This window comes from Cheilinus undulatus, linkage group 17 (assembly GCF_018320785.1).
Source record: "Cheilinus undulatus linkage group 17, ASM1832078v1, whole genome shotgun sequence".
Taxonomy (NCBI): domain Eukaryota; kingdom Metazoa; phylum Chordata; class Actinopteri; order Labriformes; family Labridae; genus Cheilinus; species Cheilinus undulatus.
The window spans coordinates 17,243,927-17,269,970 of NC_054881.1; the positions used below are offsets into that span (position 1 = coordinate 17,243,927).

Genomic DNA, 26,044 nt, shown 5'->3' on the forward strand with positions numbered 1-26,044 from the left:
AAACAAACAAACAAACAAAAAAATGTCAGAATACATCAGAAACTGCCCAAAATATATAATCAATATGGAAGCCACCAGCAGGTTAGGACACCCCATCATCGAGTCAAGACACTGGTGGTGACGATGGAAGAAAAGTATAAGATGAAAAGTGAACCTCTGAGAAGCTTGATCCAGGCCCTGATGAGATGCTTGGAAGCAGCGATGAAAGGTTACAAGATGGCACAAAAAAGCTGGACCTGAATACCGTTGAGATGTGGTGGAGGTAGCTGGGGTGGAGGATGGTTACAGCAGTTGCACTGAAACAACAGACTGACTGTGAAGAGGAGAACAGATATTAAAATGACAGCAGCACAGACATGTTTCGGACTTTTTCAAAGGAAAATACACTGATTTTTGTCACAGCTCAACCCAAATTCGCTTGTACAGTGTGAGCTCTCAGGTTCTGCACAACCATTGGTCTTTGTAGTGTGAGCCCGTAAATCATACGCAGTGGTCGTGCAACGTAAGTGATTCAGTTGCACAAAGCTGACAATACATTGCACGACTGTCAGAGTCTGCTTGAAATCTCACAGTGTATGCCCAGCTTTAGTCCACAGGACACGGTGTCCATGGTTTCCAAAACAAATCTCAAATGTTGATTCATCTGACCACAGAACCGTTTTTCATCTTGCCTCAGTCCATTTTCAGAGCTTTGGCCCAGGGATTCCCCATAATTTTTGTTTAATGAAAACATCAGATAGCCTGAAAACATTGCAGTGTAAAACAAAGAAAACACACAAAGACATCAGTGTTTAGCAGTTGCACATTGTCAGTTTTTATTTGATTTTGAAGGAAGACTCTCTGAAATCACACTGTAAATGCTGTGACTATCAAATATTAAGTAATAAGTCAGGACAGTGGAGATGGATGGTTTGTGAGGCCTGGAACACATCAAAAACATAAATAAATAAACCCAAAAATAAACAGTAAAATTTGAGTATGCTCAGGCTGAAACAAAGCTTTAACATCTTGGTAATCTGTACAATACAAATTGTGTGCAGTTCAGAGCAAACTACACACCCACACAGCAGAATCTTACAAATAAAAACAGACAGACCGAGGATAACTGAAATAAATTAATGAACATGTTAATGAAGGGAAAACCCACCCATCACAGATATTAGCATGTCAACCTGCTGTGAGCTAAACATTTGGCCTTTTCTGCATAAAACCAGTGGAAAAGTAACACTGTGCTGGATGACGGTAGAATCAAGTATATTACACAGCGGAAGCAAAAAGAAGTACCGCTTTAAAAGAACTGTACAACTCATGTAAACACTTGAAAAATCAAATGCATTTAGAAGGACATGGCCAACTAGCTAGAGCTCACAAGTTGGCTGACTCGACTTAGTCCCTGAAAGAGGCGGGAAATGGGCCCACTGAAGACGTCATCTATCAATGCCAAGGCATGCATAGTGCACCAATTAGCATTCCTGACTAAAATGATCCTCCTGAGAAAAAGTTTGTTGGATGGCTAAACTCATTCTGATAATAATGGCCTTAAAGTCAGGTTCAATGGGTCCTACCACTCTGTTAACATTAAGAGAAAAATAGCTAATTCATACAAATTCAAGAAGAAATTGTTTAACATTTTAAACAAGCAACAACACGTGCACATGTGCTTGCTTTCTTGGGTTTTGCTTTTTAAGGAAAATTTGGGTATGTTTGTAGCTGGGTTGTATGAGGTACTTGGTAATAGCAGTACCACTAGCTTCCAATTCAGACGCAAATGGCTGTCCACATACACTGAGGCGAAAGAAGACGTAGCTGGTAGCTGAAGCTCGCATTGCAAAATACTGCCAAACGCAGAGGCTTTCTGGGTAAAACTGGAAATGCTTCATATATTTCCAATATAGCGTGCAATTCAGTCTCAGTTTTTGGCCCAAACATGCCTGAGAGTTCTCCATATAAAATCCAACTTCAAAAATACCAAACATCCCTTTAATAGGTAATGGTGAAATTAACATACCTGTATGTAAACCCCAAGTATCACCATGAGTAAAGTTCTGTCTGGGATTTTTCTGATTTTGGTGATTCAAATTGTATCAAAATAATGTGTAAGGAGATATAGGGTAAAATGCCTGGTGCTGCAGCTCAAGGTAGCGGTCAATGGCCACCATCCAGCTTGGTCACTGGTGCACATTCAGAACTTTTTTAATGCCTATCTGGAATTTTTCTGGGGGTGGCTTTTTGACAAACAGTATAATGTCTCAGTTTGTAACATCATCTGGAGGTCCACAAGGCTCACTTAACTTGACCCATGTCAGGATGTGTATCTGGATTAGCTTTGCTACTTATTCATGCTCCTTGAGGCTGAACAGAGCCATAATTACAATCTGATAGCTAGCTCAGCCTAGACTCTATTTCTCAGCTGTATGCCACAAACTAGGATCCTGATTTCCTTTACATACTGTAGTTATATTGCTGTAAGAATAAGCCTCTTATTTATGGTATTAAAGGATAATGACACCTCATTCACAGCCTCTTTCCTGGGTTAAATCACAGCAGGTGAGTGAAAATTCTGATCTTGGGTGGATTTTCCTGTCAGCATTTGGCTAAGCAACAAAAAAACATGAAGACAGAGAAAACAAAGTCCAGTTTTTCTAGTTAGCCAGTGTAAAAGGCACGTTATTGTGGCGAAACAGAAGAAGAGTAGAAGCGGAGCAGGATCAGGCGTCAGAGCTCAAGTTATTACCCATAAAAAGGGTAACGTTTTAATTCATATTTACACATCGTTAGGGAGTCTCATCCACATCTGTGACTTGAAGCATTTTTCCTGTAGTTGTAGCACCGGACTGTGAAACTAAATTGGCATCCTTTAACAATGTACTGACTTCTCAAAGAAACATGTTCACATTTTGTTACTGCAATGTGATCAGAGAGGTTTAGGTGTACAATTTTGATTATAACTGAGCAGTGTGACTTCTGTGTTAAGGGGGACTGTTCAAACATCATCTCACCTTTTTGCTGTTTAGAAAATACCTCACAAGTGGTTTCATTTTTACCATACAATGACACAATATCATATGAATTGAGTTTTATCATCAAAACAGACAATCCGCATGATATTATGTCTCAAATCACAGTAAAACAAGAGGCCAAGGCTAACAGCGTGTCCTAACAGCATGCAAGTGTCGGAGGATGCTTCACATCAGATGCTCTGTTTCAGCTCTGCGTCCATTAAATTTTTGATTATCTACACTGTAAATTTGATTTGTTTTCTTAGAAACAGTCTGACATTAACCTGACATGCCAGATGGATTTGTTTGCTTTCACTTTAAAAGCAGGGAAAGGGATTATTTTGCTGTGACTTGGTGCTCCTTTGGCAGTGGTGAGCCTCATAGCTTTGCCTCTATGCTAACGCAAGTCAGAGTACAATACTTTGATTTGGGATATTATTTATGCACTGTTTCAACTTTCTGAAACAAGATAACAATCTTGATTAGCGAAAAAAGTGAGAGAAAAATCAAGGAAACATTTCTGTAGGACTCTCCCAGCGCCTTTGAGTCTTCCATTTTCCTACCATACAAAGTGTTTCGGAAGGGCTGGAATTTAAAACAATTCTATGAAGGTGCTTGGACAAAGTGTTCTGTCTGTTGCATTCATTATGGGCCAATCAGAGTGACAGGACAAAATGAGGTAGACATAAGCAGCTCCAGTAAGTAATGTGAGCTCAGCAGGCAAGCGGTGTGGTAGTTTATGGACGATGGGAGTTTGTTGGTGGATAAAACTCAAGCTGGGCCGATAGATAGAAGTGCAAAGTTTGCCATTCTTTTCAGAAAAAAATATAGTCAAATTCTGATAAAACTTCTGCTACACTATCACTTTAGTGGGGCTGATAACTACACTGGCAGCAGCTATTACTGCCGCCTTCCAGTACAACAAAGCCCCATCTGTAGATATCGTCTCATTCTCCTCAAATGACGCTGATTGGTCAGGTCAGTTCTTAGCCCTTACACAATCGTCTCAGATGAGAGCCTTTCAGAAATGGATCTGCCTGATGACAGATGTGGAATCTGGCCAATCTATCGGCTTTGCAAGGTTTAATATTTTCTTTTATTCAAGGAAATGACCAAGAAAAAAATGAAAAAGAATCCTTGCTTGGCATTAGAAGCACTCCAGACCTGGAAACTGTTCTCTAAAAAGAGTCCGGCAGATCAGTTTCTTCTCTGCGACTGTTGTCAACAAAGCTGGAAGCAGAAGTCCTGCCCTTCTTGATTTCGATTAGTCAGTGGGAGAGAAGTGACGCTGCAAGCGCAGTCTAAAAGTCGCTTCCATTACACACTGTCAGGACACGCTGTTACAAACCCAAACATCCATTTTAAGATTGATACATGGCTGAGGAATCAGCAGGAAAAAAGCAAAATAAAAGGAGTATAAAAATAAACATATTAATGGCTTTCTATTGACATAATACCCGTCCTAGCTTGTAAACCATTCAACAGTACCCTTCCCCTCTTTGTTGAGTCCTAGCTGGACTACAAGCTGTAGCCTTTCTATTAAAGTCATGGACTTTCTATTCAATATTGACAGCACCAACAAAGAAAAGACGCATTTTAACCAAAATCTTTCTGTCAAGAATCAGAAAACGTAAATCTCCAAATTCCTTAAAGTTGCTGTACAGTTGTGTTTACACCCTCTCACGCTCACTGTGATCAAGCAGCAGCATTTTAAGGAGCACTAACCTCCTCCAATCACATTGCAGGGATTGCAGCAGGATGGGCGGAGTCACTGACTGATGGGCCAATGGCCTAAAATGGTGGGTGAGAAAATCAGAGGCTGGATACATTGCCAACCAGTCTGAGATCCTGTGTAATGTCGTCATCAACGCCATCATGGTTGTTCTAGTAGCACCAGCATGAGGTTAACGGGGTTTCAGAAAGGGTTTTGCAGGGGCTCAGTGAATGGAATGTAAGCAAGGGAGCCATATTCAGAAACAAAATAGTGCTAGCTTTGTTTTTTCTTTTAACTTTGATTTGATGTGGGCTGTTTATGCCGAGTGTTGGAGTTTGGACAAAGAATTTCTGCAAATCCATCGAATGTTGTTTTTTAATCAGAGATCCAAATCCCTTTATTTTTGGCTAATGCCTTGCACAGGTGAATACATCCATTAACTGTGTCTGGCTTAATTTTAATGCTATTTCCAGCTACTTAAGGCTGTTCATTACCAACAGCAGCTGAATCAGACTTCCGAGTCAATGTCCATTTATCAGCTGTGTAACACCTGATAATATATGTCTAGTATATCACAGTCTGAGTGTAGCAAGCAAGCTAAGGTGAGGCCAAATCTGGTTTACTACAGCACTTCATGCTCAAAATATCTTACAAACAAATGGATTGAAAATAACTGGAACTATAATAATAATGTAGATCTTAAACAAAAAAAAATCTGATTTTACAATTTCGATCAATATAACAATAAAAAACTTTTAAATGTTTCCTTGAATGGAGGTTGATGATTGTTTTTGGGCATTTTTTTAGCTTTCAAGTAATGGCACACAATGTTCCCTTTCCTTATGGTCCAACATGACCTAATAAACAGAGCATTTTAATTTTTGTTTGGTTTACAATTATAAATATGTAAGTGTAAAGTCACACACTCTTGCATTTTTCTTTTTACTTATGTAGATGATGTGATTAAACTGCCAAAGTCAGATAAAACAAACATCAAACGTATTTGCAGAAACTTTTGCCAAACTTGTGTTCATTGTGAACGACACTCGTTCTGGAGAGACTGTGTGAGCTTAAATGTGTTTGTTTGAGTCTTCTGTTCACTGAAGAAGGCCTTGAGTCTGCGTTTGTGTGTCTTTGTGTGTTTCTATGAGAGCATCTGGTTGGCAAAGAAGGCCTTGGTCTCTCCACAGGTGGGGTTGGTGCACAGCGGGCAGCGGAGGGTCAGCTGACGGGAGCACGGCTGGTTGGACTTCAAGTGGGATTGGACCAAGTCTGCAAGAGCCTAGATGGAAAAAACATAAATAAAATCAGTAATAAACACAGAGGAAACAGTTGTGAACATCTGCTTATGTTTCTGTCTGCTTCATTAACACTAAATTACTTATTTTAGTTGGAGGTGAAATTGTGAACATTTATATTTGTTAATATTACCTGGCATGCCAGATGGACTGCTTCATATATTTACTGCATGGATGTATTTCAAATTCATCTGGGAAAACTCCCATAGAAAGTGTTTGGGAAGGGAAGGACTTTTCTAAATAAGCATCAGTCACCAGCCAAATGCAGGTACTTTTGAAAATTACCCAGTGACCCAAAATATGCATCGCTCCTGGTGAACTACCTCTAGAAGACCAAGGTGAAGGTTGCTGACTGGCCTTCACAAAGCCCTGACTTGAATCCCATTGAAAATCTGTGATTTGATAGCAAATGGTGGGTTAAATTAATCATCCAAGATTATCATTTGATGGAGGATTTATCAGAAAATGAAGCATCTACAAGCAGCTCAGCAGTTAAAATTATGATGAATGATATTTTTTCCTCTTGGCTTGCAGACGGCAGCAGACTGATTCAGCTCAGTGAGAAACTAAAACTACACGGAGGAAACCATCCTTCAGTAACTACCAACTAATCATCCTCTGGATATTGATTTGTGCACACACACACACACACACACCCACACACACACACACACAGGCTCTCAGAGACCTGGCAAGGGGTCTCTGAGCGCGGTGGGTTTGACCAGCCAGCCAGCCGGGCGGTTCAGTTCTACTGTAGTCAGCTCTAAAGGTTCCCATTGATCTGCCCCCTTCCTTTAATAAACCCTGCACACACAGAGCTGTTACAGCTGGAGGAGAAGGCTGTTGTATGAAAGGTTGCAGGGTTGAGGATGAAGGGAAGGAGAGTGGTGGAATGGGAAAGGAAGGAGGGAAGTATGAAGGGACACAAGGGAGCAAAAAGGTGAGGAAACAAGAGAGAGTCCATTTTTCTGACCATGTCTAGGTTTGAGTTCACCACCAACTCTCTTCTACTACCAGACTTTTGAAGATACCCCTCCATCCTTATTTATTTCTACATTCTTTTAATTCTTTCATTCATTCATTTTCTGCAGATTTGATTTGGTCTCCTTAGCTATCCCATTCATCCTCTTTTTTATGATATAAGCCTCTTTGTGTTCCTTCTGAGTCATAAGTCTTTCCTTGTTGACAGAAACAGACATATGGACGATATGGTCTGTTTCCAATAGAATTTAATTTGACGACTGTTTAGATAAATCTTTCTGATGTAAGTAGACATGATTCAGTTTAGTCTGTGTGAAGTGTACCTTCATAAAAAGAGGATTCCCATTCAGTGACTCTGCTCTCCTCAGGTTCTCTGCACCACACTGAAGACAGAGAGGGAGAAAAACAGCAAAAAATCAAACATGTACATCCCTGAACCAAACATGTAAACCCACATGGTCAGACAGGCGTAAAATAACCCAGAGAGAGTTTTATGTTTACAAAAATGCTTTCATCAAACATTTGTTAAACAAAGTGAAGTATTCTGGTCAACGATGCAAAAGAGGTTTTGTTCATGTGAATATCAACTGAGGAGAAAAGAAGAAATAAAAGATTTCTTTCTTCTGAAATAACTTTACATAATAACAGCATGGCTTGAAGTTTTGAACTCATTCTGACTGTGGAAACACTGCAGTGAGCAGAAGTATGTTAACACCCTTAGTTAGTTGAGCTACAGTTACAGCTCAGTTTGGATATTTAACTGGACTATTGGCCTATGGGAGAATTGAGCTGGGGGTGACATGCCCACTTTTAGCTCCTTTATAGGACACTCATTTGTAACTTCCCCACCCTCAGCTCCCAAAAAAACTCTCTATCTTTCTGCTATTGGAAAAATTGAGATAGACCTTTTTAATGAAACCTTAAGGAATTAGTTTGGAAATACTGGGGAATTTGGTTGGATTTTTTTCAGGTACTTTTGTGTACATTTTGGGAAAATGTTTATATATATTGGAGAGGTTTTTTTGAAGATTTGGAGGAAATTTGCTTAGATTTTGGAAATTTAAAGAAGTTTGTGCAGTTGTTCAGAAACTTGGGGAATTTATTTTTTGGAGATTTGGTAAATTTATTTTGTGGAATTGTTTCGGAAATGTAAACAAATAAACTGAAATTTGAGCAGAAATTTAAGACATTTTATTGGAAATTCAGAAAATGTATTTATAAACTTTTTTTTTTTAACATTTTGTGGAATTTGTTCTCTGTCAATTTATTGGAATTCTGGGGAATGTATTTACAAAAATTGTGAAATAGCTAAAAAAAATTCAACGGGAATATAAGGATTTGGGAAATTTACTGGAATATATTTTTAGGATTTACTAGGACTTTTTTATTGGAAATTTTAGGCTTTATAATAAAGCTTTAATAAACCGTTTGGAGAATATTTGGAAAAATGTTGGGGTACTTTTAATTGAATACTGTAGAACTATTGTAATAATTTTCACAGAAATTCTAAGTAACTTCGTTGACACTTGAGGGAATGTGTTATGAAATTTTAAGGCATTTTTATTTTAAATTTGGAGCTTTTATTGTTCATATTTTGGGGATTTGAATAGAAATTTGAGGGGTGGGGATGTCCTTGGAGATTTTTAAACATTTTCATGGAAATGTTGCAGAATTTGTTTGGTTTTAGGGGAATTTTCATGGATATTTATCCATTCTCTATTGCATGGATAATTTTTTGGGAACTTTTTATTGGAATGTTCAGGCTTTATGCTTAAGTTCTAGCGAAACATTTGGGGAATACTTGAATAATTGTTTTGGTTACTCCTATGGTGTACTTAAAAAACAGGTAATTTCTTTGAACGAGGGAATTTGTGTGGATTTTGGAGAGCAAATTCCCAAGAAATTCAGATTTTTTTGGAGAAATTTTGTTTGTGTTTTTTTTTTTTTTTTTTTTTACAATCATTGCCAAGACTCTTTGGAAATGAAACCATATGAGATGAATTAAAATGTCTTCAAAAAGTAAAAAGGTGTTGGAAAGAAAGGCAATAATGAATCACACATAATTGGGGCAGTTAATGTTTTGTATCTGATTGTAAGCCTGAAAAAAAGGAAGGAAATAAACTTTTTGAATGGGGGAACGTTTAAAAACCCCCTGATATCCTCATATGTTATAAGATTTCATGTGTTAAAAAAAGGTTTAGGACTGAAACATTAACTATAATTGAGCCCTCACAATTATAGAAGTAGACATGTGTGTCTTTGTGGCACCAGTCACATTGATTGGTGGTCACCTCTCTGGTGCCTTCACTCAGACAGAGGACAAAAGGCTGCAAGTGACACATGCAACACACATTTACTAAGCTAAACTCAACATTTAATCACACATTAAACCAGTTTTTTAAATATCAAAACAAATTATATCAACCCTGTTGTGGAGGAACTTTGGTAATTAGAACATTAAAGCAAAGACAGAGAATAATCGTGGTCCATCACAAATAAGCAGCACAAAACATGAATAAGTAACAAACCAGCAGCTTCTAGCAGTTACCTTGTTTGGCAGTTTTTTACATAAAACTGATGGAAATATTTGAGGTAATGTGAGCTCTAAACGAAAAAAAAAAATTCACCATAGGAGTTAGTGATGCACAATATTGTTTTTTTTTCTATATCTAATATGGCAATATTTCCAAATGCAGTTTTAACTGATACTGATATTAATGAGGACATGTAAATAAAGTTCAGACCTAAAACTCTAGTCCTTAAAAACTGCTACATACCACCAATATTTACAGCAATGTAGACAAATCTTTACAGTAGAAATTTCAGTTGTAAATAATGGCAGAAATTTTCACTTCTCATTGATTATGTGCTTCAAAGTCCAGTTTTAGACTTTTTGATGTTCCCACAACATTTGAGAAAAATCATTTGCGCGAATTAATTACAAGCAAAGTCAATGTAAAGAAGCAAGTAGGCATGAATGCCATTAATGTGTGGCATGAAAGGCACGAACTGAGCGAGTAAATGCGCAGTAAAACATGCAGTTCGCTTCTTTCGCGAGAGTTGAAAAATCTGAACTGAAGCGAATCACTTGCAATGTGATGGCCAATCAGCATGGAGATCCCCTGATGACGTATTTCACATACATCATTGCAGGATCCTGGAGGACCAGCCTAGGGGAGAAGGAAGTTCATTCAATCGTAAAATGGAGGAGAAACCTGTGGTGTCTGTCTGTGGCTACCCTGAGCTATAAGACACATCACACCTGTTCCACCAGCACAGGAATAACAACGAGCTTTCTTAAACGAAGGAAGTGGGAAGGTCGTACTGTCTGGTACATTGTGAAAACTTTTGTCTATCCCTTTGTCACAGGTACACAACAACAATCCTCTCAATGTAGTCAAGCTAAGCCATGTTTGTTGACAACTGACTGAAATGCTAGTTGTGGGAGAAGGCAGCCCTTCCCCTCTCACGGCTTGAGGGTACCTGCATATATGGGATTTGATTTGCGAGTGGAGTGAGTTATTACAAATTTTAAAAAAGCGAGTGAACTCTCTTTATTCGCGCATTCAGATTTGCATGAACAGGCGATTTTTCGCATTTGGTGGGAACACATGGAAGGACTTTTCAAGGATCTGCAGAAACCCTGTTCAAGGTGGGTTTCCTACACTGTCCACTGTCTTGTCGTCTGTGATTAAAGGCAGAAAAAGAGATTTAAAAAATATCAACATAGAAGGAGATAAATAGATCAAACATCTAACTGGCAAACTTTAAAATGACCAATATAAACCTAAATTAGAGACCTCCATAGTCTTAAAGCCAAAGGCCCTTTGTACACAGAGACAGTCACATGAGACTTTGAACACTAACTAGAGCAGACAAATGTTAACAGAAGAGCACAGAGGCTTTTTCTCATCTTACCTCCTCCCCCAGCACCTGTCCATATTCGATGTCCAGCTCGTGTAAAGTCTCTATGTGGTCTGAGGTAAAGGCGATGGGCACCAGCAGGATGTTCTTCTTCCCTCGTTCACACAGACCTTTGATCACCTCGTCTGTCTGAGGGCCGAGCCACGGCATGGGGCCCACCTGAAGAACCAAAACACAACACAGGCAACCAGTCAGCAGTTTATTCTTCTGGTTGAACCCTTTAAAACTGGCCAAAGTCTGAAAAAAAGATGGAGGCCTGATCATAGATAGGATGTAAGATGATACATGTATAAAAGTAATAAAAAGGCAACACTTGTCTCGCTAAATCTTGTACAGAAGCCAAAGTTTGAGGCTTTTGGTTTTCATTCATTGTGTTTAGCCATTTCCCTGCAGCATCATTTTATGTGATTTTTGAATTCCCTAAACTGAGTTTCTGAGGGTTGATGTAGTACCAATATTACATAGACAAATGGCTCCACCTGGTGGAAACAACAACAACTACAGGTGGTTCCTCCTGACAAATGAGAAACTGTCCAATAAACTATTTAGAATGGTAGTTCACATATTAAACAAACTATAAAAAGGGTGGTTTCAATGTATAAAACAAATCCTGCAGAGGTCTGTGATACACAACACAGCTTTGTGAATATCTGATTTCAAACTAACATGAAGACTTGGCCACTACTGCATTGTGTGATGCGCTTTTTAAGGAAAATGTCATTCAGTAATGTTGATTCTTTTTATGGTTTGATGTTCATGAAAAAATGATCTACAGATTTCTACAAACACATATCAGTAAAGCAAAAAATATGTAAGGTAAAATAAGTGACAGCATAAATACTCACCCTGTTAAAAGTGACCTGAATCAACAGGGATCCAGCCAATTGATGTTAGTTGTCTCACAATGAGTGAAATAGGGATCACTTGGGTGCAGTGAATGAGTCTCAAGTAACTGTAGTAATGAGACACCTGTGACTGGAAGGTCCAGTCGCTGGTTAATCAGTGTTCCTGGCTACCATTACTCCATGAAGACAAAAGAACACTCCAAGCAACTCAGAGAAATGTTATTGAAAAGTATAAGTCAGGGGATGGATACAAAAAAATACAAGGTGCTGACCATCCCTCGGAGTTCAGTTAAATCCATCAAAAATAAATGACAGGAATATGACACGTGTAAATCTGCCTAGATCAGGACGTCCTCACAAACTGAGTGATCGTGCAAGAAGGATACTAGTGAGAGAGGCCACCAAGCCACCTATAACTACTAAGAGAAAGCCACTGTTGAAGAAACATCATATTGAGCCTCAACTAGTGTTCACCAAAAGGCATTTGTAAGACTCCATGGTCAAGTGAAAGAAAGTTCTTTGGTCTGATGAGACCAAAATATTGCTTTTTGGCCATCAGACAAGACGCCATGTTTAGTGGACAACATGACCACGAACACAGCATCCCCACTGAGAAGCACTATTGGCAGCATCATGCTATGGGGATGCTTCTCTGCAGACAGCCCTGGAAGGCTTGTAAAGGTAGAGGTAAAAATGAATGTGGCAAAATACAGGAAAATCCTGGAGGGAAATCTTATTCAGTCTGCAAGAGAACTACAGCTTGGGAGAATATCAATTTACCAGTCAGACAATGACCCAAAGCATACAGCACAAGCTACACAGAAATAGTTTAGAGACAACAAGGTGAATGTTCTGGAGTGACCCAGTCAAAGGCCAGACCTCAATCCGACAGAGAACTTGTTGCTGGACTTGAAAAGGGCTGTTCATGCCCTATCCCTGTGCAACCTGACAAAGAATAATGAAGTAAAACTGCAGTTATATGCAATCCTGATTGAGACCTAACCACACAGACTCGGTGCTTTGATTACAGCCAAAGGTGCATCTACTAAATACTAACTTGAAGGGGGTGAATATTTATGCAGTCACTTACGTTACTTTACATATTTTTATTCAACTGACATTAATTTATAGAAATCTGTTTTCACTTTGATATTGAAAAGGGTTTTTTGTTTTGTCAAAAAAGCCAAATTATATTCATTTATAAAATCAATAAAAGGGTAAAATATCCAGTCTGTCTAATGAAGCCATGAGTGCTGGGAACTTTTGTTTGTATGGCAATCCACCAGTTGCTTCATTTCTACTTTAAAAGGTTGATTATGCATCATTGTTGTGCTCAGAAAATGTTAAAGATGCTCTCAGGCAGCCAAAAACATCAATTTGCTTAAATTTCAGTCTGACATTTTATTGGTAAGGAATTCACACAATGGATTTACACTGTTTTCCCAGGATGCCCTATGATGTGTTATATAATCAACAACTGCATGAAAAATGCAGCTTTAACATGAATACAGCAGGAACATCCAGGACACAAGACATACTTTTGACACCCTTTCTTTCATTAAAAAAAAAAGATTACAACCGTAAGTGCAGCTGTCACCATCATCCAACTTGCACTTAACCTGATCATATGGAAAATTGAGAACCATCATCATAAAGGAAGTCAGTCCTTTATCCCTTTGGAGTGAACCACTAAAACAGACTGCATTTTATATACTAGTAAAACCTTTATTCTAGATTTTACAGTAGTTCTCAGATCAGCCACTAGATAGCATCACTGCTTTATTTACAGCACTGACATGACAGTTCAGCGTCTGTCCTTGGTGTGTTTGATGTTGAAGCGAATGTCAGTGACTGTGTGTGCACTCACCCTGGACTGCCACACCAGTCTGTAGGGATTACAGTGTCCGAGTCTCTCCATGACTCTCTGAACTGTTGCTCCAACCTCCTGAGGATACGGGTCTCCTCTGTTTACAACCTGCACACAACACAACACTGTCAGATCTACTGATAAACCCTAGAACAGCACATTTATCACTGTACTGTAAAAACACGAGAACAAACTCCAAACTGAAATATAAGTACTTGAGTCTACCCAGGTAGATTTTTTTGAATAACTAAAATCTGCAGGTCGAGACAAGTATGTATCATGATACTGGCTTGATTCGTCCTGTTTCCACTTGTTTTTTGATTTCCCATTAGAGATAATAGCTGGTACTTTTTGGTATAAACACTGGCAAGATTCCTTTGTGGGCCTCTGTTACCAACGTTTCTTTAAAAGAAATTTGTTCTCCTAATCCACTCACGCAGTTCTAGGAGATTCTGACAATCACCACAGTTTTCTTCTGTGATTTGTTAGAGAAGAACAAAATCTAAGAACACTAAAGAGTACTTTTCAACACATTTGATTGTGGATATAACAGTAAAATGATCAAATATGCACTTTCAGCTTAAAAACCCATTTAAATTGTGTTTAACTGCAAAGCTTTTGTTCCTCTTTGTAGATTAATCATGCTTTGATATGTTGCCTCTTCTCACTTTGGATTAAGTAGTTACACATAAGTACAACCCTCGTTAGCCAGCAAACCACTTTATTTCCATTTTCTACATAAAAAAAACTGTCATTCCGAACTGTTCCTACTACGCCCTAACTGCTAAGCTTCTCATATTTATGTCTAGCTGGGGGAAAGTGCTGTGGAAAAGCTCTGACAGGGAGGCAGTGGCTTCTAGTGGTGGGAGACTTCATTACAATTAAAAAGAGCATTGGACGTGGATTTCAAGCCTGTGTTTGACAAAAAAATTATAGGTAATTAGTTTAACTGGCTCATTAATCTTGCACCTGCTAATTTGATAGGCAAATTTCAGGGTTAACGACGCTCATCCCCTCTAGAGTGCTGTCTCAAGGAGCGTCATGAGTGGTATGACTTACACAGGAATCAAACCCCTCCCTTGGGGCATTTCATTAGTCTTTTTCCCATTTCTTGAAAATGTTTCTGAAACAAAACTTGTCTCTTTTCTGTGACAAAACAGCTGCAGACTTGAAACCAGGTACACTATCCACCCAATGACTTCTTTTGTTATGTTGGATGTCAGTTATATTTGAATAACCTCGTCTTCACTGAGGATGTTTCAAAATGTAGGTATAGTATGTGTGTATATAAAGGAAAACAAATGTCTGGTACCATCAATGTGTGGAGTCGACCCAGTGCCACATACAGAAATGCACCTCGATTATTATTATCACTGGTACTGAGAGTATCTTTTTAACTTTGTAATACTTACAGCCATGGGCAGCGAGTGTGCGGAAAACAAAATGACAACGTCGTCTCTCTTGTCTTCTGGAAACTTCAGCAGCTCATTACTGACGTGTTCTGCAAAACACTGCACATGCAGACACACAACATCTGTTTGGTTTCTCACATTATCTCATTTTAATGTAAATTTAACTTCCACAATTATCAGAGCAATCTACACAGAGGCACCATGCTGGGATCTAAAAATGCATCTTGGTTGCTATGTTAACCAGCCAGGGCCACAGATCTCATTAGTTGCCATGACAACGTCTTGCTTTCGTCAATTTATTTAAGGGCGTTTATAAGAGGAGGGAGAGCTTGGAGAGTGTTTATGTTTGGTTGTATGAGTGCGTATGTCTGACCTCAACCAGCAGAGGGTGTGTGGGCCATCGGTCGATGACACTCCAGTTCATTTTAGGCCTGTCGCCTCGGTTTCTGTAGTAACGGTAGATGGCGTTGAGGCTGCTCCCTGAGTGGAGACAACAATAGGACACAGTGGTACTTCAGATGATCTTTGTTGACCCACACACAGAGAAAAGGAGCTGCACCAATGATCGAGCCAAACAATCCAAGTTTTTAATGAAAAAGATGACACAAACAGCCCATCAGAGTTTCATACATTGACTCTGATGATGAAAACCTTTGCAAAGTGCATGACATTACACATTTTGTCTCGTTTCCAAATAATTATCAATACTGGAGTTGACAAAGCATCAGATTTTCCTGTTAAAAATGTAAACTAATAGCATACCACAGAATTCCTAGTCACAAATCTGCAGATTCACAATCTCTTTGCTTTATTTCTTCTTTAAACTCTATGAATAATGAAGTCTTTTTGCTTATTAACTAGCGGCAATCTGAGAACAGGCTGAAACTGGTGTCTGCATTTGGAGAGAGCATTAATCAGGAGGCAACAGACGAGTCAGCGATCTGGGTGTGGCGGCACCAACGGCCTCAACTAGATTTTTTACTTAGAAAATGTTAAATCACCCCTGAGCAGCTTTAGAGGAAAAAGAACTGCTGTAAAGGAGCTCTAACAGACAGATTTTACCTGTGGTGGAGCAGCTGTACTGAGGATACTGTGTGAAGGCCACCGCTCTCTCCACTCCATCTTTCTCCATCTCCTCGATTGCTTCCTCCGTCAGCGGGTGAACGTACCGGAAACCGATGTAGAACTTGTGAGGAGCTGCAGACACAAAAGAATCAAGTTTGCAGGTGTGGATATTAAGGCTGGATAATACATTAAGTCTTTAATATACATTTTCAGATAAGGTATAGGGACCACAAGATAATCTATTTAACATGTTAGTCTAAATATGGAATTATCATTGGATTTATTCTATCTGATTAGGGAGCATCTTATAATAAATAAGAACCAAATTTTGTTGCTAGCTGTTTGATATCAGTGCTACAGAATAAAGTTTGCCAAACACCAAAATAAATCAAATTTTGTTGAAAGGGACATGCACTCACAGGCTTTAGCTGCTCATCTGCTGAGATCACCATGAAAAGTACTCCCAATTTCTATAGCACATCTGTTTAGTTAAAAATATTAATTCAGTGTCGAAATTGGCACAATGTACATTAATTGGCTCACTTAACAAGCTGAATGACAGCTATATAGTCATATTATGATGTGTTCAATAAAAAAAAATACAGATGTGAGGATGAGAAATTTTTCTACTATCACATCAATACATTGATGGAAATGGATTGTCATTTTCTCTCCACCAACAATAGAAAAGAATCAACAGTACTATTGATAAGGACTCAGATCAATAATGAAAATATTACATTTACATCTGTTTTTTCTTCTGTAACTGTGGTACTTCTATGTCCTTTAAAGCATAAGAAAAGTTTTGATTACATGGTATCAAAATAGTATCAGAGTATTTGATAACCTTATTAACAAAGTGCCTTTGTTAATGAACATCTGATTTATATAAAATTTGATTTCGGAGGAAGTATCAGTGCAACTTGAACATTTTTAGCAAATAACAATACCATGATAATACTGATAATTGTGATATTGTAGGTCAGTAAAATAGTGACATGACATTTAGTATCATAACATATCTGTAAGAGAATAGAACATTTTTACAACCTCAATACATGTAAATGTTTCCTGGGTTTGTAAAATTTAAACGGTGTGCAGGAGCAGGTCTACAATTTTTGATAATTAAAAACAAAAAAAATGCCCAATATTTGGTATCAAGGATTTCTGTTTTTGTTATTTCTTTACAAAAACAGAAAGATATACTTCATAAGTTGCAAAGAAGAAATACTGAGATATGATTTTTGGTCCATATAGCCCAGCCCTGGTAGATATGATCAGTCTTCAAACAGCTGTTTGCTGTTTGTGCTGTTATCGGTGAGGTGTGTGCAGAGACACTCCTTCCCTGAGCCACTATCTGAACTTCACACACATTTCTCTGCCAACAAGGGAGCTGAGCAGCAGGAAACATCAACAGCATTTAGAAAGCAGTGTTAAGCAGCTCTGACAGCTCCTCGTTGGTCTTACCCGTCTCTGGACTCATTTCGTCCAGCAGCTTCACCATCCCCTCCCCCTGCATCGACGTCCAGTGTTTGATGGGAGAGCCTCCTCCGATCTTACTGTACTGCTCCTGGATCTTTGGAGTGCGGCGTTTGGCGATGAATGGGCCGAGCTTACTGCAGAGGAGAGGAAAAGATGATTGACTGCCATTAGAGCAGCGTAGATATTAAAACAGCAAACGACTGTGAACTAATGTCAACTAATGGGGTCAAATAATAATATGAACATTTAATTCAATTAAATCTGTACACTATGCTGTCTGTCACAGAGATGAATAAACTAAGAAACAGCATCCCACAAGACTTATCTGAACAACTTTTTCAGCACCAAACAAATATTGATGGAAGCCACATCTACTGGTAAAAACTCAAAAAACCCACCATACTAAGGAATGTTTGCATACCGCATGCATAAAGCAGCATAAATTTTACCCTTTACCTTTACAAGCCTTTCAGGGCCAGCTGCAGAGAAGCATCCCACCAGCAGGATGCTGTCACCACTGTGCTTCACAGTGGGGATTATGTGTTTGTGATGATGTCTAGTGTTTGGTGTCTCTCATCAGACCAAGGAACTTTTTTCCATATGACCATGGAGTCTCCCTAGTGCCATTTGGCAAACTCTAGTCCAGATTTAATGAGTTTTCTCATTGCCACTCTCCCACAAAGCTTTGACTGGGGAAGAACCTGGTCAACTGGTGTTCTATGCGGAGTCTCTCCCATCTCAGCTTGGAGTGTTCCTTTGTCTTCATGGTCTAATGGTAGCCAGGAATACTGATTAATCAGTGACTGGGCCTTCCAGGCACAGTGTTTTTACTCTACAATTACTTGATACACATTCACTGCACTCAGATGATGCCCATTTCCCTAACTGTGAGATAACTATGTAGTAATCTGTGCTCACTTTTGCATTGAAGCCCTTACTGTCAAGACTGCTCATCCTTAAAAACAACTTTGAGCTGCTGCTTTCAACCTCAGACTGAAATATTTCCTGTTACATCATGCCAAATATGAAAGCCTTAATCGAATCATAATCTCCCCATTCTTCAGTGCAGCTGAGGTCATGGTATTAGGTGAGGAAAGAAACCTGAAGGGTTATAGGATGAATGAATGTGTAAAAAACACAATCAAAAGCAACAGATGGCTTTTCCCTTTGGATTTTCCATTTCTGAGGCTTAAAAAATTAACCAAATATAAACCTAGCAGATAAAAAAAATGGTGGATTTAAATGGTTAGTTTGAGTCTAACCGCTCATAACTCAAAGCTATGCTCAAGCTTTAACCTTTCATGTACAGAGGAAAGCAAATATTTCTTCCTTTTAAGGCCTCATGAACAAAAAAAACAGTAAAAAGATGAGTGTTGTTGTGAAAGGGGGAACTGAAGACCTTTTTCTTCTCAGTAGCAACAAGAAAGCCTCTGTTGGTTCACTGTCAGCTATTATGAAACAAACTGAAGCAGCAGAGCACTGTGACCCAACAACTTAACCATGAATACAGCCGATAGCACTATTTAGAGGGGATTACCTGTGTGGCACATTTGCACAGGGTAAGTGAAATCCGTTATGTACTCGAATATACAGACATTTCTGAAGGCTGATTAGCCCTGGAATTTTTCCACCAAAACTTACAGATATGGGCGATTCGCATGGGATTGAAAACAAAGACTATTATAACAAATTACCAGAGGTCCCTAGGTAATACTAATCCCATGTGAATAAGGCTTATAATTGTAGAAGACAGTCCATCTGCTTTTGAAGAATACATATGCAGCAAGAACAAACCCAAACATGCCAACAAACTAAGTGGATGTACCACTTGTTTAATGAGCTGATGTCTGTTGAACATCCTGCCATGAAGCAGGTCAAGACTTGCATTTGTTGGTGACTCTGTTTGCTTGATCAGGGAGAAATATCTACAGTGTTGGACTTAGTTCTGGTTTTGATCTCTTTAAAAAGTTACTTTTATTCTATTTTCAATCTGTTCTACAGTTATGGTGGATTGGCATCTCCTGTGCGATATAATTCATGGGTGCTCTGCTTCCTGTGATCTGTACTCACACTGTGATTATGTTCCTTGTGACATATTCTCCTGATATGGGAACAGACAGCTTCAGCAACACTTTAACTTTAGAGGACAACTTTGTTACACTACGACCCATCTTCATCAGGTTCATCACGAAACACAAAGAAAACATGTTCTACTGATGTGGACAGATATATCTGCTGAAACAAGGTAAATATGGCTCACAGTTTTTAGACGATTCAAAGCCCTGACTTCTTTAAGGGATAGTACAGTATTTTTGAAGTTGGGCTGTATGAGGTAGCTAGCAGTAGAAGTGGCATTAGCCTCCAGTGATTTCAGAGAGCACTGTTCTTTTAAGAAGGACTTGCTGGTTGTAACAGCCAGGAAGCTAGGCTATTCAGCATAACAGATGGGTACAGTTTCTCCCTGGAATTTAGCGAGTTTTGGTAAAAATTAGTCGCATAACTATGTTGGCTCAACATAGGCACAAGTGAAAACTTTTGAGGTATTATATTTTTTACCCAGAAAACCTCTGTGTTTTTGTCACTATCTTGGAATGCAGGCTTGCATACTGGTTATGTGCTCTTGCATTGCAAAATAGACAAAAACACAGAGTCTTTCTGGGTATAAAATAAAACACATAACAGTTTTTTAATAGTGCATATATTTGAGCCAACGTTGTTTAGTGGCATTTTCACCAAAAACTCACTAAATCCCAGGGGAGAAACGGCTCCCATCTGTTAGCCTGAGTCCTTCTTAAAGGAGAAATGGTCACTGAAATCACTGGAGGCTAACATCACTTCTGCTGCTATGTACCTTAAACAACTCAACTTCAAAATACTGAAATATCCCTTTAACATGCATGCTGAAATGTAAATCAAGTTGTGGCGCAGCTAAGATGTGTCTAAGAAGACCTTATTTGGACGATCCTTTGAAATGGGACAGCCTCTGATGCTCCACTGTGATGTAACTGACCTTCAAATGCACGCTGCGTCTGCTGCAGCCCCTTAAATGGGTCATATCTAATGTGTATATGTGCGTGTGTGTCTATGTACGGTGCATACTTCTGTACTGGGAGCTTCATCAGGTCTGTGTCCATGAAAAGTCGCAGCAGGAAGTCGTGAACGTCTTCTAGTTTCTCTGGTCCTCCCATGTTCAACATCAAGATACCAGTTTTTGGTTTCCTGCACAGACAAATAGATTGATCAATATATAACAAAAAAAATTCACTGGACTACCTGTAAAACTATGCTCAGCTCACTGTTAGTTCTCTTTTTATAGGTATTCTCAGTTCAGATCAGGTTTCATATCTGCTGTTGTTAAAGATGCTTCCTGTCTGCCTCTCTACCTGCTGGTAGGACATTTAATGATTATTTCAGTTCGACTTTGGACCACAAAATGTTGTCCTATATGTTCTTGTTAAGCCTACAGTGGTTTTTCACTACATTCAGCTGTGCGCTGCAACCAGAACTTTTAATCACTGTATGATGACAGCTCTGTTTTCTTCTCCTTTATAACCAATCTGCTGTCTCATTCATAATGGCTGTTAGGCTGTCATTCTTGACAGAATGATAGGAACCACACACCTATGAGAACACAGCTAAGGGACATTTCAAGAGAAAGAAATCAACAGAGAGCAGAGGCTGCTGACAGACTGCTGGCAAAGATTCAGTTACACTTCTAATGAAACGCAAAGGGGGGGGGGGGGGGGGTTAAATCAGGATATCCGTCTGCTGAATCCTGCACCGTGAGAGCTCCACCCACTGTGCCAACTAAACATTTCAAAAACACATTGTATTAAGTATCTTTACTGTTGTAAGACATTTATTCCACAATAAACTCTATTATTCTATGATTATATCAATGATTTATTTCCTTGCCTATAGAACATCAGGGTTTTTAAAAATAAAAGGTCACCATTCCTATCCCCTAAAACCTGTAGTCGTTAACTCGCCTTTTAATTTTAAAAAGAAAACAGTCAAAACTTTTCAGTCCCAACTTAGCTAGAGGCAGCAAATCTTCACATGTGAGAAACTGGAAGAAAATACTGTGAGTGACTCAGTCACACTAATGGGATTATATATTTATATATAAATATATATTATATTTTGTTTCAAAAAATCCCCAAACTATCAATGACTCAACACGTATTAAATAAAAGGCTGCTAGTCTTCGGCTGAGAATTTATCATGTAGTTCTACTGTACAGGATTTAAACTGTTAGGATATATCTGCTTTGTCTTAGGTCTTTGACATGTTCAAATGATGTAACAGAAAACTTCATGTTTGAAAGAAATATCATGGAGACCCTTTAAAAAGTATACAAATTTCTTCCCATTACAGTTGCTGACTTCTTTTTTGAATTGAGGGCTCTGTTCAATAAAAACTGCACTCCATAAGGTATATTTACAAAACAGTAAGCCTCTATTTTCATTCCATAAATTAGTTTCATAAAACGTAAGGGAAACGCTGTTAAAAGTGGCCTTCTTGGGTAAATCTGCAGGCTACTTGTAAATCTTTAGTTCTCAACTAGTGGGTCAGGACCCAAAACACATTTTAGCAGGTTGTGGATGTGTGCCTGAGAAAAAATATGTGGCACAATGTATATGACGTGCTTTTATGTTGAAGGATGTTTCTCCATCTTTTTTTTACCTTACATCTTTTGTTCAATCTCAAGACCAAAATCCCCATTAAGGGAGCAGTGTGTAAAATTGGGGAATATCAGCAACATCTACACATGAGGATGAAATTATTGCCCCCCTTATGAAAATGTCAGTTTTCCTAAGTATTTCCCAAATGCTGTTAAACAGAGCACAGAATTTAAGGAGGTGGTGATGGGTGCTGATGCTAGACCGGTGAACCTGGAAGAGCACTTAAAACAGTGTTTCTCCCTCTAGAAGTGAATTTAGTTCATGAAACAAAAACAGTGGTTTTCTACCAAGAATAATCCTTATGATGGGAAGCTTTGGTGGAAAAGACTCCTCAAATTAATAAAACGTGAACAATGGAGCTTGGTGGAGAGGACCTGGGCGGAGCAGGGTGTCTCTTAAAGGAGCTTAAAAAATGTCAAGTGTAGCCACACTGTCAGGCTTTAGGGGTTGAATGAGCTGAATAAATCATGAATGAGATACAGCAGTAGCAGTTTACACTTCTGTGTAGCAGTCTTTGGCGTCACACTCATTCCACATTAACAATAAACATGTGTCTGTAACAGTGGCACTGTCATGTAACAGATAAATCCCATTACAATTATACAACTGAAGAATTTCTCTGGCTTTGAAAATGTAAACATAAGATGATTGTGAGATGATTTTACATATTGAACCTTTAAGTGCCAGAGAGAGTGAACAACAGCAGAGAAAGAAAAGAAGATCTGTCAGTCACAGATGTCGAATATTTGCCTTTCAGGACAGCCCTGCTGAGTAAGGGATGCAACAATAATCTTACAGAGTAGGTTTCTGTTTATCTACATCAGCATCACATAAATCCTCTTCTGTGTCAGTGCCTTCACCTGTTTTCTTGTGTGTCTGGAGTTTGGGCCAAGGCAGCAGCAGTGGAGCGTCTCCTCAAACTCAGACTGACGCTGCTCCTGGCAACTAAAAGTGAAAAATAAAACAGGTTACATATCTGTCACTGTTACATATTGTTATGAAATGACCACTGGTGGGCATGCCATTTGTTTTCTAACAAATACTGGTACACCGAATTCTCTGGTTATAAAATAAAAACATAAAAGTAAATATTAGAGTCTACTGTTATGGTTCGGTCAAGACCACTTTATCGAGAATCACACCTGATTTTCGGCTGTAAATATTTCTTTATCAGCTGTTATTAATTAGCGCTTATGCTGTTATTAATGTTTGGTGGTGTAGCTGTTCTTGGATCCCCCTGCCCTTCCACGAGCCTACATGGAAAACATTAAGCAGGAACAGCGCACATTCCTGCTCTTCCTATGCCAATAAGGAAAGCATAAGGCCGGGAAAGACGCAGCAAAAACCCAAAGAAGAGCAGACATTAATGACAACAGAATGACATTGAGGACTGTGGAAACTGAGGTTTGGGAAAGGCTGGCATGCTTGAATTTTGAAATTACATTTTTTTCTCTTTTTATCCTTTTTAGTTTGGTTTAGTGGGGCCGTAGATTACAGATGTCCAAGTGCATATGTGTTTATGGATGTCTGCAGCCAAGTGCCTCCCCATAATATATAGACTAAGACTACATTTTAAATTGCTGCTAAAATTAACACTGGATTGCTACACGCTTTATAAAATCAAATTTAGAGTTTTTTTGAGACCCAGTCATAATAAAGTAACTGTCATATTTACTTTGTGCAGTTTCACTGATTATTGTTTTTTTGTGTTTTTTCGATATATGCAGACTGTACAACATTTGAAAACCAATAAAGACAAAATGCTAAAAAAAACTCTCGAAACTTTTGCTCATCAACAGTACTGTCCAAAGTTTTTATCCAATGCCCACTCACTTTTTTGAGTATACTTTTCTGCTTTTTTGAAGGTTTTGGTGAAAAAAACGGACCCTGGACAAGATTTGTATTCCAATAAACGCAAACATTTTGTGGGCAATAAATCTGATTTTTTTTTTTTTTTACTATGGTAAGTAAATAGAATCTGTCTGGCTCTGCAATGACCTCCTCCATAAGGTCACACAGTTACCTTAAACACACTCCAATCATCAGCAACCGCTAGAATCATACATGAGGGTGTCAGATGGCAAAAACATTTCCCGGAAGCACAAGATACCTCCGAGAAGCTAATCTCTGCTGAACTATGTAAATGTATTCACATTAAATGTTTGTACATAGTTGGTACTATCAGTAGTACTTTCATAACCTTAGGTGCTGTACCACAAACGTCCACCAGGACGTCTTTCTCCTATTACACAAGTTGACAACATTGGAATTGTGTAACTCCAGACAATGTTTCATTCTTTCTAACTCCACAGGGACGCTGCCCATGAACGGATAACGTTACGTATTAAAACGAGCGAGCCTTTGGCTGTTACTATATGTAGCACAAGTCCCGTTTAAGTCTATTATGTAACATTAACATCAAACTGTAACGAACTGTAATGTTCCGCTGCGTCAAGACAACGGAAGTAACTGCTGACTAGCTAAGGAAACTCCGTCGTTTGTTTACAAAATAAGAGCACACCAAGGGTGTCGCTTGTCATAAATTCGGGGATTATGAGTTGGTAAAATTGAAAACGAGAACAATGCACTTATCACCGTAGTAATTCGATAGAGCTTAAATTAAGTTGCAGTTCTTAAGAGATCATTTAAATGCGTATAAATCGCTACATGCATTTTATTGTGAAAATCCGATGAGGACGCTAAACATCCATATTACAACCATCTTAACGGTCGTTTACGAAATGATACCAATGTCAGCATGTTGTTGAGTTTACTGTAACGTTAGAGTGCACCAAGCAAAACTTACAGTTTCTTAGTTCTTCCTTTAAATTTTAGCACACAAACAGAAAAGGGCTATTTAGTCCGACTATTTATTCCTATGCAAAATTGAGAGTTGAAACATTTCAGTGCAGAGCCTTGAGCAGGCTAACTTAGCTGCACATCCACACTCACATTGGATCAAGCGACCGGCGCTGCCAAGGACAGCCATCATGGTATTTTCCTGCTTTTACTGCCGATAAAAGTCTTTGTTCCTGCTGAAATTGAGGACGACCAGTTGGGCTCAAAGCAGCTGGATCCACGCGGCTTTCCCCCCGGTGAGTGACTCTCTCGCAAGTGAGATGTGACAGCCAGATTCCTTCAGCTACTGCCGGCTGGCCGCCAATATTCTGTCAAGTACACCAACCACAATTTATAATTTCCGGTCTGGGGTTTCAAAATAAAATACTCTATAGCCACTGTTAAATGACTTACAATATTTTATTAATGGGGGTAAGCCCACTATTTCTGGTTTTATGTTATTACTGCGCATTACTAGATATTCTGATTTTTGTTGCAGTTTAACATTTATTGTTCCATTTGCCGTTTTTTCTACATTTATATCAAGAAATAAAAATATCAAATAAAGTTAAATAAAGATGTAAGACTTAAATAGAGAAAAAAGAGAAAAGATGAAGAAAACCTAGGAAAAAGGAAAAAAGGTATAGAAACTGAGACTTATCCTAAATAAAATTCAAAGCCTTTTATACAAAAATCTTGAATCTTTAAAATTTCAATATATGGACACATACATTTTAAACAGAAAAGGTTAAGATTTCAAACATAAACACTAGAGTTTAAATTCTTTTGATGATTTTATATTCCTGGTTAAATGCAGCTCTAAACGTAAAAAAAAAAAATAATAAATTAAATACATGTTCAAACTTCATTCCCCTTTATGTTACTGCCCCATGTTAGAACAACATGTTCCAATAAAACTCGCAAATAAATCAAA

The 26,044-nt window shown here is 38.6% G+C and overlaps 1 protein-coding gene across 1 annotated transcript; it reads right to left on the minus strand.

Moving 5' to 3' along the window:
• Nucleotides 1-800: 800 nt before the first annotated feature.
• fech (ferrochelatase) lies at nucleotides 801-25,402 on the minus strand. Its single transcript, XM_041810762.1, has 11 exons — nucleotides 25,225-25,402; nucleotides 23,133-23,217; nucleotides 20,687-20,806; nucleotides 17,573-17,721; nucleotides 16,103-16,237; nucleotides 15,414-15,520; nucleotides 15,041-15,139; nucleotides 13,629-13,736; nucleotides 10,911-11,075; nucleotides 7,316-7,375; nucleotides 801-5,995 (listed from the first exon to the last, which is right to left on the minus strand). Exons 1-11 carry the CDS (start codon nucleotides 25,262-25,264, stop codon nucleotides 5,858-5,860), a joined length of 1,206 nt encoding a protein of 401 aa, XP_041666696.1. The 5' UTR covers nucleotides 25,265-25,402; the 3' UTR covers nucleotides 801-5,857.
• Between the last annotated feature and the right edge of the window lie 642 nt (nucleotides 25,403-26,044).

What these genes read in the sequence shown, in the direction of transcription:
- fech (XM_041810762.1), bottom strand. Translation starts at nt 25,264, where the DNA reads ATGATGGCTGTCCTTGGCAGCGCCGGTCGCTTGATCCAAT. An exon ending in CGAAATGAGTCCAGAGACGG is followed by an intron (nt 16,238 to 17,572) that starts GTAAGACCAACG and finishes TTGTGTCTGCAG; the next exon opens with CTCCTCACAAGTTCTACATC. An exon ending in GGAATCCTCTTTTTATGAAG is followed by an intron (nt 5,996 to 7,315) that starts GTACACTTCACA and finishes TTTTCCATCTAG; the next exon opens with GCTCTTGCAGACTTGGTCCA.